We start from the raw sequence: 17881 nt of genomic DNA, 5'->3' as shown, positions 1-17881 counted from the left end.
CTGAGGTCTGAGGCTATGAACACTTTGGTCACATTCTTTTAGAAACCTAAGAACTGAACTCAAAGCTTAACTGAGCTAAATCGTTCATTTGCACATTCTATTTCAGCAAATATTTGTAGAGGAAAACAGATAACGATCTCTGCCCGTTAGAAAGCTAGCACCCTCACCCAGGGAGTCAGGTAAAGAACTGTCGTTGGTCGTTGTGCATGGACAGTGGTGCAGGGGACAGAGTAGCATGCCAGTCAGAGTGGCTGGCTGCAATGGCAGATATACCTAGGGCAGCCTCACCGAGCAAAGATTTGAAGGACCTCAAGGAATGATCTGAGTAGATTTCAGGAGGAAGAATGTTCCAAGCAGAGGGAACAGCTGGAGCAAAGGCCCCAGGGAAGAGCCTCCTGGTGAGCTGTGAGAGGCTGGCTGGGGCGCAGCAAAGTGGACTGGGGAGGAGGTCGGGCAGCCCGGGGGAGGGGAGGGGATTGACAGAGCCTGCAGCTCGTTGTCCAGACGCAAGCAGGGACAGCTTCACAGAGGTTTGAGCAGAGGAATGGTATGATCTGACTTATGTTTTTGAAGCGTGACTGCAGCTGCTTGGTTGAGAATATTCTGCAGGGAAGCATGGAGGCAGGAGGTCTGTGGGAGCACTCACAGAAATCCACGCAGGAGGTGGTGGCCAGCCTGCTTGTCACAGGATTCTGTATGTGTTCTGAAGGTAGAGTCAATAGAATTTGCTGATGGGTTGGATACAACATTAAAAGAAAGAGGCAAGATGACTCCATTTAGAAACCTGGTGCAGAATATACCCATTTGCATGCCTTGACCTCCCTTTAGTTCTATATTTCTGTATTTCTAGTGGCCTTTTTTCCTAATTTAGTAGTCTAATGGGGTTTTTGTTTTTGGTCTCATCTTTTAATTAGTTATTTATTGAGCATTCTTCATGTGCTAGGTGCTATGGAGGATACAGATGAGCAGAACGTTGTTCTTGAAAGAAAGATCACAAGAGGTAACACAGACAGTGAGATGTACCACATTGAAGAAGGGGACTGAGTATATAGGATTTGAAGAAGAGGGATGGTTCTTTGGACTATGGGAAAGAGGGAAGGTTCAATGTCAAGTTAGCCCGAATAGAGCTTTGAGAGTAATGTGGTCTTGCAGATCGCCACATTGAGACGCATCTCAGGTCTGCACGTGGACCCAGAGAGCATCGGGCACAGGGAAGAGTGAGTGTAGATTGGCTGCACGAGTCATCCTCATATTGCATGGTGCTGTGGACACCGCAGGTGGCAGAAAAGATCAGAAGTGTGAAGATGTGTGAGAGATGAAACAGAGCAAGGACTACTGGGACTAGCAAGATGTCACAGGGAAGATGGGGGATTAGAGTTCTGGGACAGAGGATGGTCATGCCAAAGCTGAAACAGAGCATGGAGAGAAAGGACCTTCTCTGAAAACCTCTTCCTCTGGACCACACAGGCAAAGTGAAAGGGAAAAACAAAGATCAATTCTTTCAAAAAATAATTAATAATATCCATTTTCTCAACAGTAGGTTTTGGGGCCTAATTTTATTGATCCCCTCTTTGCTTGGAATATGATGGTTACTTGTGTGATCTTACTCTTGGGAAAGAAAAGAAAAAGATGGTGGACATAAGGTTGATTCCTTTAACCCAGAGACTAAGAAGTCCAGAAAAATTGTATTAAAGTACAAAAAACCATTAAAGGGTTGCAGAAGAACTTTTCAAAGCTCATTCGAGGTAAGAGCCACAAATAACCACCTGCGCAAGCTCCGTTCAGTTCCTCCTTTCACAATTGAATCAAAATGCAATCTGGCTTCTCTGACTGGAAACTTCTTCCGGTATTGTCCTTAATGGAGCACAGACACAGAGGAGGTGAAGAGAAGGTCACCACTTTGATGGTCTATGAAGCTTAAAATGTTCTGGCTACAGATTCCAGCTGAACCAATTTTGTTTTCCATGGTGAAGTCTAACCAAACAAAATCTTGGAATGCACCCAAAGAGCTTGTATTGAATATTTTAATTTTAGAAGGCAAAGAAACAGAAGAATTGAATATTTTGGCAAAGATCACACTGTCATCAAGGTGTTTCTCCACCCTTCCTAGAGTTTTCAGAAGTGTTGAAAATAATGAGAAGCAAACACAAGCGTTGGAAAGAAGCATTCAGGAGAGAGCTTCTTCCAGCCCGATATTTTTCAGAGCCCTCAGCAGAGGCTTTGGGTAGCACACTTTGAGGGGAGACAGCATGTTTACTAATGAATATAAATAACATTTCCTTATGGGCCATATATTTTTCCAGTAGGAAACGGATAATCTACTGTGACATTTAGGTGGATTGGAACAAGATAGATAAATCAAGTACAAGTTGCCTTGTTTGTTTTTCAAGTGAAAGATAAATGCCTTAATGGGTTAGCAACCATGAAATATATAAGTATTTATAATATAGTACTGCTTTATAACACCATCTGCCAAAGAATGGAATTTATTCAGCCACTGATACAAGAACAGATTTTCTTGGACTTTATGTAGGGAGGAAGTACATCCCAGTGTTAACAAGCGTGCACTTTGTACTTAGCCAGCCTAAGTTCTAATGCAATTATTTAGTTGACAAGCTGTGTAGTTTTGAAAAGGTTACTTAACCTCACTCTCCTGATTGATAAAATGGCATAATAATAATCTTACCTTTTAAATTCATTTAGTCCTCAAACAAGGTAATAGATGGAAGACATTCTGCCAGGTACCTAACATATATAAGTACTCAATAAATAATAGCTATTATCATAATTCCACTGGTCAAAATTGTCTGCACACAAAATTAGCTGTATTTGGAATGTCTGAACTGAAGGCTTTTAAAAGGAGTGTTTAGGAATTAGGTGAATGAGTCTCTCCTCCCTTCCAGGCAAATACGTCTGTGTATTAAAATTGAGGCATATGATTAGTCTCACTAAGCTAGGTTATGCTGCAATAACAAACAGTTCCCAAATAACAGTGTCTTAAAACAACACAGGTATATTTCTTGCTCGCACTACTACATATCCATCATGGGTTGGCAGGACCCCAGACTGGTGGAGCAGTCACCATCTCACAGACTGCTGTTGTCCTACCTGAAAGAAAGAGAGGGTCCTAGGGCCGAGCCTGTGGCGCACTCGGGAGAGTGCGGCGCTTGGGAGCGCGGCGACTCTCCCGCCGCGGGTTCGGATCCTATATAGTAATGGCCGGTGCACTCACTGGCGGAGTGCCGGTCACGAAAAAGACCAAAAAAAAAAAAAAAGAGAGGGTCCTAAATCAGAGGGTCTTAAATCAGCAATTGAGAGTTCTGACCTGAAAGTAACATACATGTCCCTTCCATTCACAATTCTTTGGGCTCACATGGTCTCACCCAACCACAAAGGGGCCAGGATGTGTAATACTACCATAGTCCAGGAAGGTAGACACTGGAAGTTTAGTGAATAGCATTAATGACTATCACAGGGTCATGGACGTAGTTGAAAATGGTATCAACTTATAGATAGTCACCCTTGAGGCACTCTTTATTAAGCTGGAAAATGAGGCAGGATTCATTAGAGCAGCAGTAATACATGACACCTCTGAACTCTGAGCGAGACCAGGGTAACTCATCCAAGTTGGTGGTACAGACCACATGCTGCCTTGAGTTTCTGGGATGTCTGACTCCACAAGCAGGGCCAGAGATTGAATTCTTCTGTTAAAGATGTCCGAAGCCATATTTATTCTCTATGGCCTTTTTCCACTATTCCATGCTAGTTTAAATGACTGTATCTGTTTTTATTTCACATCTAATGGGTTTAATGTGTTCTAACTGTATGGCTCCATTTGGCACATTGGTTGCTATGGCTGAGAGGCGCCCTATAAAAAATATTGTTATTGTTATGATGATGAGTTCAAGCACTGGAGGGAAATTGTGAAATAACTTGGTGCTGGAACTATCGTTATTTTCAGCAAAATGAAGTTTGGCTTCTTATTACACTAGTAAGCCTTGAAGATTAAATGGTATCTACAGCATGTATCTTAGCAATGGGCCAAAGAAGTCAAAATAAAAGGGTTTGATGTAACATTTCATATATTATAAAACAGATGTTTGCTTTTAAGTATCCTTGATATTTTTAAAAGTTGACACTCATATCTGAAATTTTTTAAAACATGAAAAAACTGCACATATTTAGTTTTAATTCCATTCATTCTTACTCCTGTTGTGATCAGACTGGCCAGCTAATTAATTAATTTAACCCTTAGTGCTGATCGGTTGCCAGTTAGCTGTAAGGTTGAGCAATAGGTTGTTCATTGCTTTAGAAATGCATCAGTGAGACGGGAGGTGCATGGAGTTCTGGAAAAAGGGACTGTTTAGGTCTCTTCCCTCATGATGTGATATTATGTTCCCATTACTTGAATATTCATTATGGTTTCCTACATGTTTTTGGCTACCTCTGTTTCCTGCAACTGTTTACATTATTAAGTTGGTCTGGTTTATAGAAATGTAGTTTGAACTCTGTGTATGGTTGGAGTAGCTTGGGTTGTTTGCATAGATTGGGTGGATTCCCTGTTCAGCCTAAAGGAATCATGGAAGGTTTCTAAAGGAGGTGAGACAAAACAGTCAGGGGCTTGTTACTGAAGGGCCTCAAACCGCAGATGGAAAACACTACAGGGCTAGTGTGAAGAATTTTCTGGCACACCAGGCCCTGGGCCCTCCTGTGCCTTGAACCAGTGAGCTATCCACAGAGAGCATCGTGAAGGCTTCATTCTTTTCAGGGAGGAAGCCCTTGGAAAGCATTGCCTGACTCAGAAAACTGAGGAGTTGGGATGTGTTGATAGTGCCATGATCCTGGGACTTCCTACAGAAGGACTGGTGGCATAATATGACAAATTTATTTGAAACGATGAAGTATTAATGAGTACATATTGCATAAGAAATCTGGTAGAACTCCGACCTAGAAGACAGAAGGACAGACTGGTGAGAAGATGGAGCCTGGAGATGCTCGTGGCACCTTCCGCTTCAGGACACTGACCTCAGCTGTGCCCTGGAGTAACTCTCTCCTTCTTTGGCTCTGTCCCTCTCACTGGGAAGCAGTGTGGCCCAGCGGAAAAGAGTAGGGACTCTGGAGCAAGACTGTCTGATGTGACTCGTAGCTCTGCTCCTTATTAGCTGTGACCCTGAGCTAGTGACTTCTCTTCCATGTTTCTCAGTTTAACCCCCTTGTAAAATGGGGGTGATAATAAGGCCTTCTGGTGTGACTGTGAGGACTGAACGAAGTGTGTGTGTGAAACACATGGAGCAATGGCTGGCAAGTAGCAAGTGTCTGTCGAATAAGGGAGAGAAGTCACATTTCCAAAGCTCCTTCCACTATCACTAGTTAAGTCGAGAAGAGTGTAAAATTCATTTCTGGGAGATGTTGTCATGCTGGTGGAGACACTAAGTAGGTCCTTATAAGATGTGTGACCTGGGTAGCCATCTAATCTCCTCTAGCCTTCCTTTTATCATCTGCAGGAAGGGGAAGAACCTGTCTTAAGGGGTTGTAGTAGGAATACACAACCAGAGTTTGAACAGTGCTCTTACTTCACATGTGCTCAGGAAATGGCTGGTGGCTGCCTCCCGTCCCTTCACTTCAAACAGCCTTGTCCCTGACCGATAAAGATTTGTAAAAGTTGAAACTTTATTCCCCAACTTTTTTCACAAATCTAAAATGCAGCTACCTTGCCAATCCAGAAGTCTAGGCCTGAGATAGGCAGGTGACCAAGGCTATGCTAACAATCTCCAGGTTGCTAAGGTCAGCACTGTAGCAGAGGGCATTGAGTACCTACTGTGTGCCTGTTACTCTTCTAAGGGGTTCTTCACAAGCAGCTTTTTAAATCCTCACAACTGTATGTGTGGTAGGTACCAGTATCGTGCCCATTTTATATATAAAGATCCTGAGACACAGGTTCATTAAGTGAATTATCCAAGGAGGTACAGTCAGTAAATGGCACAGCCAGGGTGCAAATAGACACTCTGGTTCTAGAACCCACTGTCTTAACCACTTTGCTCTGAGGACCTACATTGTGTCTGCTGTGCATTCTTGTACGTGTTTCTTAACCTCTGTGAGCTTCTTGTTTCTCTTTTGTGATATAGGGATAAGACGCTTAGTAAATGCAAAAAAAAATATCTTAGGTTATTGTGAGGATCACATTACACGTGTATCGAAATATAACTCTGTACCCATAGATGTGTATAATCAATACCTTTCAATAAAGAAATAAAAAGTAAAAAACAAAACAAAACAAATGCAAAGTGTGTAGCCTCATGCTGTATACAGTGAGCACTCACGAAATAGTAGTTTCAAATGTTACCGCTTATGACTTAGAAACACCTCCCTTTACATTTTGTCGACTGCCTGTTCTCTCTCTAATCTAGGTACCGTGGAGTTCATCAGCTTAGCCTCCTAGGTAAGGGCATATGCAGAAGTTGAAGCAAAAAGGCTTTGTCATGTTCCCAGAATCACAGAAAGCCATTCCCTGGAGGACCACGGGCAGCTCAGGTGGTCCTCACTTCGAGGCAGGGTAACCGCCGAGCCCTGCTGCCCAGCTCCCATTCCTGAGGGACGTACAGAGCTCGGTGCCCTGACCACCTGTCACTCGACTAGGGAGGCCCCTCACGAAACAGTGCTTGCGGTTTCAGGCTCAGGACTAGCCGATGTGCCAGCAGTTCCTGTGGTGTGCATTTGTTTCCGTTTTTCAGTTTGATTGTCTTTATTGAGGTAGAGGAAAAACACCCCACCTTAGTTTATCCCGAAATAGCTATGACTCAGTATAAAAGAACTCTTGAGTTATTTTGTCTGCCTCTTTGTGTGGGGAGCAAAGTCCACAATTCTTTCAGAAGTAAAACTGCCCTAATTTCTACCCTGAAGTCAATTGAGATTTGTCTGCTGAAGGCTAAGAATATGGACTTTTTTTTTTTTTTTTTTTAAAGAAATGTACTTGTCTTTAAAGTTATGGGCTTTAAAGATTTTTTTTTTTAAAATTTTTATTTGCTTCCTGTGTACACAAAACATTTTTGATGCAATAGATTTTGATAGAGATTTTAGATAGTAGAGAAAAGACTTCATAAACAACTTATTTTTAAAACCAGTATCAGAGAGGTTGGAATAAATACAATTTCCTAGGAAATATATCGTTTTGGAGTGAGGATATTTAGATGATAAATAACTTCTAAAGTTATGTATACTGGCCAAAACTCTTCCCTGAATTTCAAACTTGCATAGCTAAAAGCTCACTGACATCTCTCCTTGGATACCTCACAGGCATCTCAAACTTAGCATGTCCAGAAAAGGACCCTTGACACTGCTTCCCCCCAAACTCGTCCATGCAGTCCATTCAGTCTTCTCCACCTGATCGATGGCCCACCAGTTGTTCAACCCAGAAACACGGGATTCTCCTTTCATCCTTCTCTTTCCCTCCCAACTGCCTTAGCTTATGTATTCCTCATCAGGTTCTCTAATTCTGTCACCGGGATCCCTCTCAATCCTACGCACTGTTCTCACACTCTGCAGGAGCCATCCTAGCCCAGACCACCAGACCACCATCATCCCTTCTGACCTACCCACAGCAGCCTCTAAACTCACTGCATTCTCTGTCCAGCAACAAGAGTATTTCCTGCTATGTCTTACTGCTTTGCTTCAAGCTGCTGTGGCTTCCCACTGAAACCAAAATAAGATCCAGCTTCACTACTGCAGCCTATAAACCCCTGTGCATTCTCTTGCCTCCCTCTCCATCCAACTGCATCTAGAACCTCTTCTATTAAATTATGTTCTAGCCACCCTGGATCTTTTTTCAGTTCCTTGAACATTATGCTGCCAAGAATCGTCTTTCCCCCACTATTTGTATTGATAGTTCAGCTTAAGACTCAGCTTAAGAATCGTCTGATCAGGTTAGCCTTCTCTGCACATTCCACTTAGAGCAGCCCTTCACTGCTGCCACAGCCCCTCCGCACTGGGCTCACAATATTATCCCCTTTTCAACTTGGGGTTTAATAATTTTATAACTTTTATCAAATTTTAGCAATGTGTTTGTTTGTGTTTGTTTATGTTTTTGTTCATTGTCTGTCTCCCAAATAAGAAAGTAAATTCTATGGGAATAGGGTCCAGGTATGTCCGGGTATATATGCTAATACAGGGATACTTCAAAAAGTTTGTGGAAAAATAGAATTAAAAGATAATACTAATAATTCCATGAAATTTTTGGAGTACCCTCGTATATATCTAGATTATACAGCTCAGATCTTGTGGGATACTCAAAACTTGTATGTAGAATAAATTAATGGATAAACAAATTCATTAATATGATATGAACGGTATTTATTACAATATCTTTAATGGTTAGCAATCATTAGTTCAACATATTTGTTCTGGATGACAAAGCATGGACCATGGAGTCCTACAGATAGGAGTTCTTGTCCTTTATTAGCTGGGTAACCTTAGACAAATGAATGAACCCTTTAAAAAGCCTCAGTTTTCTGATCTGTAAAATGCAAGTTATAATAGTTTCTACTTCATATAAATTGAAAAGTTAAGGTAAATAATGAATAGAAAGCACAGTCCACAATCGTAGTATCTAAGAAAGGATGCTTGCCAGTTTCATCTTCAGTTGTAGAACCATGAGAGGCATCGAAGGCCCATCAGCAAACACGACTGGCATTGTTCCTGTCCCCATAGGGGACACAACCAACTAAACAGACAGTTTAATGCACTATGCTGTCAACATGCTGTTAGAGAGGATGCACGAGGTAACATGTGCTACTCAAGTGCATGTCCTTGGCATCAAGGCCAAATGGATTTTCTTTGCTTATATTTCATCAGTTACTTAAAATCTTGCCACATTTTTGGATTTGCTTTATGTTTGGATCTTGATTTTCTCGTGCATATTTTTTCTAGAGTTTCTAATTACTTTTTTTCTCACATAATGTAACTTTATCTCATTATTATATTTTCGCAAACTTTTAGTTATACCAGTTGCACAATTAAGGCTCTTCATGCCTACTTGGACACCCCTCTGGAAGGCATCTGTCCTCCTCTGCCTCTGTCTTCTTGGCTCTCTAGACCCGAGATCCTGGCACCTTCGTCTCTGTACTCCTTGGTAGGTCCTCACTGTGTCCCCAAATTTTCTTTTCTTTCTTTTCCATTTACTCCTATATTTTATTGGAGTCATCTTCAAGAAACTTACTCAGTAGACAGTCTTTGGGAGTTTGCAGATGTCTCCATATTTGATTAATCATTTGACAGGATATACAATGTAGGTTTAACATAATTTCCCTTTAGAAAGTTGAAAGCAAACTCTACTTTCTTCTAGTTTTCAGTAGAAGCTAATGAGAAGTTTGGTGCAGTCTACGTTTATCCGTTCCTAGACAGCCCATTTCCACCCTTACTGCTCCGCCCCTGACTTGCTCCCCTCCCCCACCACCAGGAAGCGAATATTCTGAGACTTTATGTGTAGATGTCAAGATGTGAAGCTTTTCTTCATTCATTCATTCATTGTACTGGACTCTCAGTTGACTCCTTCAGTCTGGAAGCATGCTTTTCTCATCCATTCCTTCTGTTATTCATAGAAAAATTTCTCCTCCTCCACTTTTTGTTTCTTTCTGGGATCCTTGTCTGTTTTATAAGAACTCTTAGCTTCTTTCTTACAGTTTTTGGACAAGTTATATTTTTCTCCCTAAATCCTTGGGGATATGTTTTACTTTATTTTCCAAATTTCTAATCTGGGCAGTAATACTGAAAAGTTTTAAGTGATAGATCTCATTTCAATTGTGTTTTGCATAATACTCTGTCCATGTTCTATTCTGAATTGTCTTCGTTTTTTTCTCTTTTATGTGGTTTTCATATTTCTGGTGATCTTTAGTTGATCATTCTTATATAGAGAAAATATCTGGATGCCCAGCATTAATTTTTTCTGTTGCTGGGGGTGTTTCCTCTCTCCTTGGGTCCACCCTGAGTGGGCATTCTTGGAGGGGTGGGCAGGTGGATTACCTGATAGTAACATCCCAGGAATCACTAGTGACGCTGCCTTCCGTTCTTCCCGTTTGCATGAAGTTGTTTATATGTTTGTTTTTTATGCTTTTATTTCAGTGGGATTTCAGGAGACTGTGAAGGCAATATATATATGTTCAAAATTTTAAAAATACAACTTGAAATTATGGTTTGGCATCATTTGGATGCACCATAATTTACTTAACCAGTGTCCAAATTTTGAACATATTTTTCTATTTTTTTTCAATATTATAACTATTTGACCTCTTTATCTGGAAGAAAGAGTTTGAATATAGGCCTATAGGAACAGCACATGGAAGAATGAGGAGCTAAACACCAAGTCCTAACAAGGTAACCTTTGGAAACAATAAGCAGATGGAATATTCAAGTGAAAAGAAAGCCCAGAATCTTACTCAAAGAACTTCTAATGGGCTGTAGGTTAGAAAGCCATGCAGGGTACTGTTAGGAGTGTTAAGCAGATTTACAAATCTGTATAGATCCTTGCCTATAGAATGTGTCAACATTCCTGCTTACATTTGTAGGAAAAAAATTTTTAAAGTGGGATTTCTCCATCCAGGTACTGGAACACTTTTTAAACTCTTGATATTTAGTTAACAAATTTCCCTCCCGAAGGATTGCACCAATTTACACTCCTACCAGTCACCAAAGCCTTTGCTCTCTGGGCTGTAGTGTCCTTATGTGAAGAATGGGGATAATAAAATCCATTTCCAGCAGTCATTGAAAACGTTGCTGGAGTTATTCTGTCTAGAGTGACTCAGCAAATAGCTGGCAATAAACGTCCTGTTCCCCTTACACTGCAAGCTTCAAGAGAGATGTACTGGCAACTTTTGTCATCGCAGTAGCCAGCGAATTTTGTGCATCGTTACGGTTTAGGGAATGCTTATTTAGTGCTTTCTGTCCATTATCTCAATTAAATCCTAAACATTATCATACCCAGTTTACAGTTGTAGAACTTGAGGCTCAGAGAAGTTAAGTAATTGGTCCAAGATGGCTCTGCTAGAAAGTATAAGAACTGAGATCTCAACCCAAGTCTCCTGGACAATGAAACTTGTACACCTAACCTCTTCTGTCCCCCAAAGCCTCAACCAGGCTGAGGTTCAGTTAATCTGTAGTCTGTTGAACTAAATCTTAGAACCATACAGTAGACACTAAATAGTCAACTTCTGGGTTGTCTGTACCAGAGGTCGGATTTCCAGCTTCCGAAAAGACACTGTGTATCTGTGTCATAGTTCTCTTGGGCTTGGAGAGTCCACTCAGTTGAGAGTCCTACCTCTGAGAGTCATGTGACATGGGAATGACAGCTTCTGAACAGGCCTGGCACACGCCAGGCACATACATGAGCCCACGGCATGGCGATAGGCAAGTCAGATGACTATCCAACAGTTGGATGAGTCTGAGTCGAGAAAAGCCACATGTAAAAACACATTTCTTTCCAAAGTGACGGTGCCTCTGCAAGGGCGTGACTGGCACTGATGTTCTTGGCGTTCAGTGAAAACACGCCAGGCTGCTTAGGTAATTAATTTCCTAGGGTTAGTCATTAACAGGCTTCCTGCTTTCCTCCTCTTTGACAGGCCCAGCTGTGAGGTACAGTAAGTTCAAGATGTCAGAGGCCCAGCCACCTCCCCTGCTCGGGCAGCACACGAGGCACGTCCTGAAGGAGGTCCTCAGATACGACGACAGGGCTGTTGGGGAGCTGCTCAGGGCTGGAGTGGTGGCCCAGCACGAAGCCGAGTGACAGAGCAAACACGCTCTTTCTCAAAACCACAGCATGAGCGCACTTTGCTGGCAAAGGCGATGCTCTGTCTGGACCGGTCTTCCCAACCCTGAGGCCGCTGGAGAGAAGAGCAGGAGGCTCCGCATTTCCCGTGGTGGCTCCAGAACGGCTCTGGAATGGACTGACCTGGTGCCTTGTCAATGTACACCACCTTTATCTCTCCCACCCCCTCTTTTTTAAATTTAATGGTTTAATTGTGGATTTGTGGGATTTTTTCAATAAAGATTTAATTTTTTTCCTGGAAAAATACACTACTCATTCTAATTATGTTCATAGCCTAAACGTTTGCCCATCCAGCCCACACGGGCCTGAGAAAGAGCAGATCTCCTGACATTTTCTCCTCGTACATAAAGTCCTCATTTAAATCTTTGTTAGGAACTCAAAGCAATAAGCAGAATGACAGTCTCTGTGACGGATTTTAAACAGAATAACTTAATTTTGAGCTCATGAATCCTTTGTTAGTCTGTAAGTTAAACCATGGGCTTTGCTGATGTCCATTATAAAACTGAGCTCTAATCTCTCCTGTGGGAGCAAATATTTGCTTTTTGTTGTATTTCTCTGGTGATTTTTTGATATGTGGCAGAAAAGTAATTTGCACCAATGCATTTGGAGGTACAGGTATCTGTCTGCATGGGGGACACACCTTAATTTGAGCCAAGTGCAAATGCAACAGGTTTTTAAATAGGTGTTAGATGACGAAGCAGCTATTAAATAATGTACAAATAATGGCAAACAGGAGATGACAGGAAAACATTTCTTTGTAATCTGAGCATCCACCATAGAAGACTATATCATGCTTTAGTGTTAAGTATTTTAATTTGTCAGCAAATTCAACGTATAGAAAACATCTCCTGTGCAGAAGGTGAGGAGTGATTAGGAGATGAGTTTCAGGATAAAATGTCACTCAAGACTGCAAGATACAGAACAGGGAATCAGACGACCCCAGGATCAGTATCCTGATGTGACCTTAGTATCCTTGGCTGTTAGGCTCACATATTTTAAAGCAATGTCATTACATACCAAGTGGTAATTGAAAGCTAAATTACAGATGTTCGTCTTTAAAACTGTGATTAAGAGCTCGGTTTCTCGTCGTGTTCTTTTTTATTGGAATGCTTTGAGTCATTTATCCACGCTGTAAGACCCAGGATGTTTCTGGAATCAAGGAATCCGAATAAATAGGAAGCTTGTCTTCTCACAAGGCCCCGTGAGACTTCTTAGAAGAATGCCTACTAATTTTTGAAACTGTTACTGTCCTTCTGCTTTGTTCTTTATGGACGTCTGACTCTGAAGAACTCCTGCTGCTGTTCCACTAGTCATAATGTCATCGCACAAGGGTAAGCTGATGTCTTCTGCAACACTTTCCCACAATGCCTAGTTCACAGGTACACATTTGAGACGTTCACTTCGGGCCAGGCATTTAAACAAAATTTCTTTATGTTTGTACAATTAATATGGAAAATGGTAAAAGGCTAGATGACAGAGAATTGGCAGAGCCACATTTCTTGAAAGTCAGATCCACCATATCTCCTACTGATCCAGGTAGATATCGTGAAATGCAAATTAGTCAGTTACTGAGCAGTAACCCTAAATATCTGGGTAGCTATATGTAGGGGGTTACTGATCACGTACCAGAAAATGCCACTTTTAAGTCAGAAGAGACTGCAGTTTTCAGACATGGCAGGGTCAACATTGAAACAAAGTCTATGTCTCCAGGGTAATCATGTACGTAGCTGTACAGATTTCCACGACCAACTCAAAATGATCCAGGAGACCTTTGAACCTGCTGATCAGCCAACAGAAAGCATTTACTGAACCAATTTAGTGAAAGAAATAATTCAAAATATATTTGAAGTTCAAAAGGATAATTAGTCCTGAAAGAAACATTGTACTTGCTAAAATTGCTAACAATATGCCCCAAATCAAGTTATGCTTATAAACAACTGTGCTGTTTTAATTATCAAGGCCTAGTACCTTACACATTCCCGAAAGTGAACACACTGCTGAGATACCATATGCTCAAGTTCAGTTTGTGTCAAGGCCTGCCTTCTGGCAGGTTTGTGTCTGAGGTTGGCCTAGAAAATTCCTTGAAATTTAGTGGGTTAATCATTATGGGATTGGGGGTGTGTCCATAACCAAATGAGCTTCTTTCTCTTGGTTTTTTTTCTTAAACTTTTTACTACCATGATTTTTTGGTTAATCAAGCATGATATTTTCCAGCAAGCCATCTGATATGCTGAATGTTTCCCTAGCAGAAGAAAGGTGAACATGACCAACTTTGAGTGGCTATCCCAGTTACTTGGTGTGATCTGGTCTTTGATCCACCTACTGGGGGTTAGAAGTACAATGATGATTTAAGGAAACGAAGGGGGTCTTCCATAGGCCATTTCACACTAAGACATTAGGCTACTCAGTTTGGATAACACCACATGGGGGTTGTATGAGGACTTCACGATCCCTGACTTCAGCCTTCTTAAGGAGATTTGCACCCGCTCAAATCTTACCTGAATTTGATATTTCCCCACTGGCTCTTTTGTGCCATGACTTTAGCATGCTGTGTATGTTAAAAGCTTTATAGGTATAAGTCTTGCTGGTCACCCTTGCACATATTCCCATAGGATTTGCACATATTCCCTGCCTCTACCCATAGGATTTGTTCTCCAGAGGATGGGCCCAGAGTGTCTGAGAATGATGCCCGGCCCACGGGTGAGCAGACTGTGCAGATCTCCAGCCTCTTCTCAGAAGTGCCACCGTTGATTTCCAGTGACAAAGGAGACGAGTGGAGAGAGTGTGCAATCCTCACCCTCTGCACCCTAACCCTGGGCTATTTGTATTCAAACTTGTCCCCAAAGATGATGATATTCTCCTTGCATTAGCTTCTGTTTGAGATACTGCCTGCTGTAGTGAATACTTATAGTTGGTGGGATTCTCGAGGTGCAACAGGCCTGAAAAAAAAGGTTGCTAGTCATGATTGTAGTATCAGTAATCCTCAGGTCAGAAACTCAAGCTCACGCTTCCTGATTTTGTGGCATTAGTACTGGTGCAATCATTGTTTGATAAGGAAGATAAAGAGGTTCAGAAAAGGGGTACGTATTTCCATTCCAACAGCAGTTAGGAAAAACAAAAAATGCGTCACGGAGCCTCTTAAACTGAGGTCTTAAGTTTTCTCAGGTATTAGGATACAGTTATACTTCTTATCCTAGTATAACAATGCTAGGGTTAAATGTTTTATAAACAACTGCTCTCACAAGACGCTTAAACAACGTCTCATCACAGACAGGGTGCACTGTGTCCCAGCACAGAGGCCCGACCTCCTGAGCCAGGTGGCCCCGCACACACAGCTCCCATGGAGGTTTCCCCAACGCCCTCTCTAAGCACGTGTCGCAGCTGCACTGCAGGAGGTGGATGTACTGCAGACAAATGAGTGCAGACACTTTGCACTAACACATCTAGTCCTCACAGCTGGGAAAGCAGTGCAGAAAAGGCAAGCTGCGAAGGAACAGAGCTACCACGGGGTGATCCGATCAGCAGGAAAGGGAGGGCGCTGCCAGCAGGGACAGGCCGAGAGCACGTGGCTCCGAAGGCAGAGGGGCGGCCCGCGAGGAGACACCACCTGCAGACAGATGTCACCCGCCCCAGTTTCCCTTCCTGAAGACCTTAGGGTTAAAGGACAGGACAGGAAAATCACCACTGTGCAAAGTGACCAGTGGCTGCTTCCCTGCTTCTTTCTTGCTTCTTTCTTTCTTTCTTTTTCCTGGTTTCTTCCTCTCCTACCTGCCTTTCCCCCCCATTCCTCAAACCTCCTTCCCTCCCTCCCTCTCTCTGTGGTGACAATCTCTTCCCGCCTTGCATCTCCCTCCCCTCCCCTCTACTCCTGCTTACCCCGTCCTCTCTTTTCTCTCTGTCTGCACATGCGCATGCACACACACATCCACACACACACACGCACGCACACGTGCACACACGCATGCACACACGTGCATGCACACGCACGCACACATGCACACGCAGACTCACGCATGCACACACACACATGTGCACGCACACACACAATTATAGATCCATGTCACACAAGCACAGATACCAGAACCTGTGGCTGATCTTCAGAAAAACAGGTCTGGCTTTGTAATTGGGAAGATAACTAGTGGTCACTCTCGCCATGACTTCACCTCCACATGCAATCTTTAATTAGTCTCCGGGTGGGGTGGTTTTTTAATAACTAGCTGCCTCCTCTTCTCCCTGCGGCACAGCCCGCAGGCTCTCCACCTGTCCATCACATGACCCTGTTCTCAGAAAGCTAAAGTTAGTCAAACAGAATGCAAGCAGAACCCAGGCCCGGAGCCTGTCCCAGCCACAGGCACTGGGGCCAGCCTGCTGGGGTCTTGCTGCGGGGGTTTCGGAGGAGGAGGTTTCATCAGAGAAGGGTGGGCGCACAGGGCGGTGGGCTGCCCTGCTCTGGGCAGGCGTGGCCTGGGACTTGGTTTCTTGCTCCTTCTTAAAGGAGGCGAACTTACTTGGCCTTCGGGTCGTGATTGCAGTTTGTCCTTGGCCCTTTCAGTCCAAGGTCTTTCGAAGGATGGCGCCTTCTCCTCGGCCTTGGTTTTGCCACTTGTGAACAGGGTGATGGGATCCAGAAGTCTCCGCTACTTTCTTCTTTCCACAGGATGAAAAACACTTGACACGTCCTGTCCCTTCCTCTCCCCGCCTTTCTTTTTCTTTGCAAGTTAACCACATGACAGTCTGTTCAAGTCAAGTTAGTTTCTTTGGCTCCTGACCACATAAATTGGAGGAACAGTGTTTTCCTGCACCCCACCCTGTCACCCGCGCCCCTTCCTCTCATCCAGAACTTTAGCACAAGTGCTGACCATAAAGCTGCACACTCAGCTTCAGAACACACCACGGAGATGTCCAGAGGGAAGAGATTAATGGAAAACGACCACAGGAAAATATCTTTTTCCGCCCCTTTTACCTCTTTGTGAACCCTAAAGAGAAATGTGTGTTTCCATAGCGTCTCTTGGTGTGAGACTGGCAACATGTGTAACGCACGTTCATCCTGACAACATAGACCCAAATTTATGATTTTAGATTTTACAAAGAACTTCCTGGCAGTTCTTGATAGAAGCTCTGAAATGCACTGCTAACAGCCATTATTGTGTTCTTTCCTTGGAGAGGGTCAAGAAAATTGTAGCTTCCATTTTGGGGGGACAGTTAAAAAATCAGTATTTCTAGAGGTAGAAAAATGCACTCTATTTACCTCGCTAACATTGCCCCTAAATACTGCCAAACATGCTTGCAATGGCATTGACACAGACCACAGAGCAGGACAGAGTGAGATGACCCCAGGTCCACCTCTGGAAACAGCGCCTGGCCCCTAAGGTTCTCCTCAGCCAGCCGAGCTGAACCCGGCATGGGAAAGGGCCAAGGCTAGAGTGACAGCATCCCATCTTAAACATGCCACAGAGCTGGAATCTCCAGTCACTTGAGCTTCTCCCTCTGAGCCCACGTTTCCCATCTTCTGAGTCCCAAACATTTTGTCTGGTTCTCCAGCTTTACTTTCTGGAGACTGGGAAAACCTCAGGGAAGGGATGCGGGCGAGAGGTGGAGCTCAAGACTTGCTGAGTGAATCAGCTGAACAGTGACCTCGCCGACAGCCGTGGAGGGACCGAGTGATCGAATCCCAGTGTTTTATGCAGCTACTCCCATACAACCCAGGTGACATGAGGTGAAACAAGGAGCTGGGTGGGTCTCTGTGTGGGTGCACTTCTGGGGGAAGGTTTATTAACACGACAAAAAGAGCTCTCAGATCTAGAATAGGCCCAGTTAGGGGGGGAAGAGGACTCTGACAGTTGTCAGAGTTATTACCTTTAGTTTCCTGCACAAAATGGAAGTAGATTTAAAAGAGTCATCCCTGTAAAATAAGAACTCACTCTGTATATGTATTCAATCTATGCTGTTTCTCTTAGAATGCACAGTGGATAAATTTCAACAATCCTGGCAGGTCTTTTCATGAGTTCTGTGACTGGTATTAAATTTAATGCTACACAGTGATGAGGATGATGTTAACCAATATCTATC

The 17881-nt window shown here is 43.0% G+C and overlaps 1 protein-coding gene across 1 annotated transcript in view; it reads left to right on the top strand.

Annotated features, from left to right (window-relative positions):
• SUGCT (succinyl-CoA:glutarate-CoA transferase) overlaps positions 1-11770 on the top strand; it is a 723725-nt gene extending 711955 nt beyond the window's left edge. The window contains exon 14 of the mRNA XM_063115110.1: positions 11607-11770. Within this exon, the coding sequence (XP_062971180.1) occupies positions 11607-11770 (164 nt within the window). The remainder of the gene's footprint in view (positions 1-11606) is intronic.
• Positions 11771-17881: the final 6111 nt, after the last annotated feature.

Source organism: Cynocephalus volans, chromosome 11, assembly GCF_027409185.1.
Source record: "Cynocephalus volans isolate mCynVol1 chromosome 11, mCynVol1.pri, whole genome shotgun sequence".
Lineage (NCBI taxonomy): Eukaryota > Metazoa > Chordata > Mammalia > Dermoptera > Cynocephalidae > Cynocephalus > Cynocephalus volans.
This window is presented reverse-complemented; position numbering and strand designations above follow the sequence as displayed.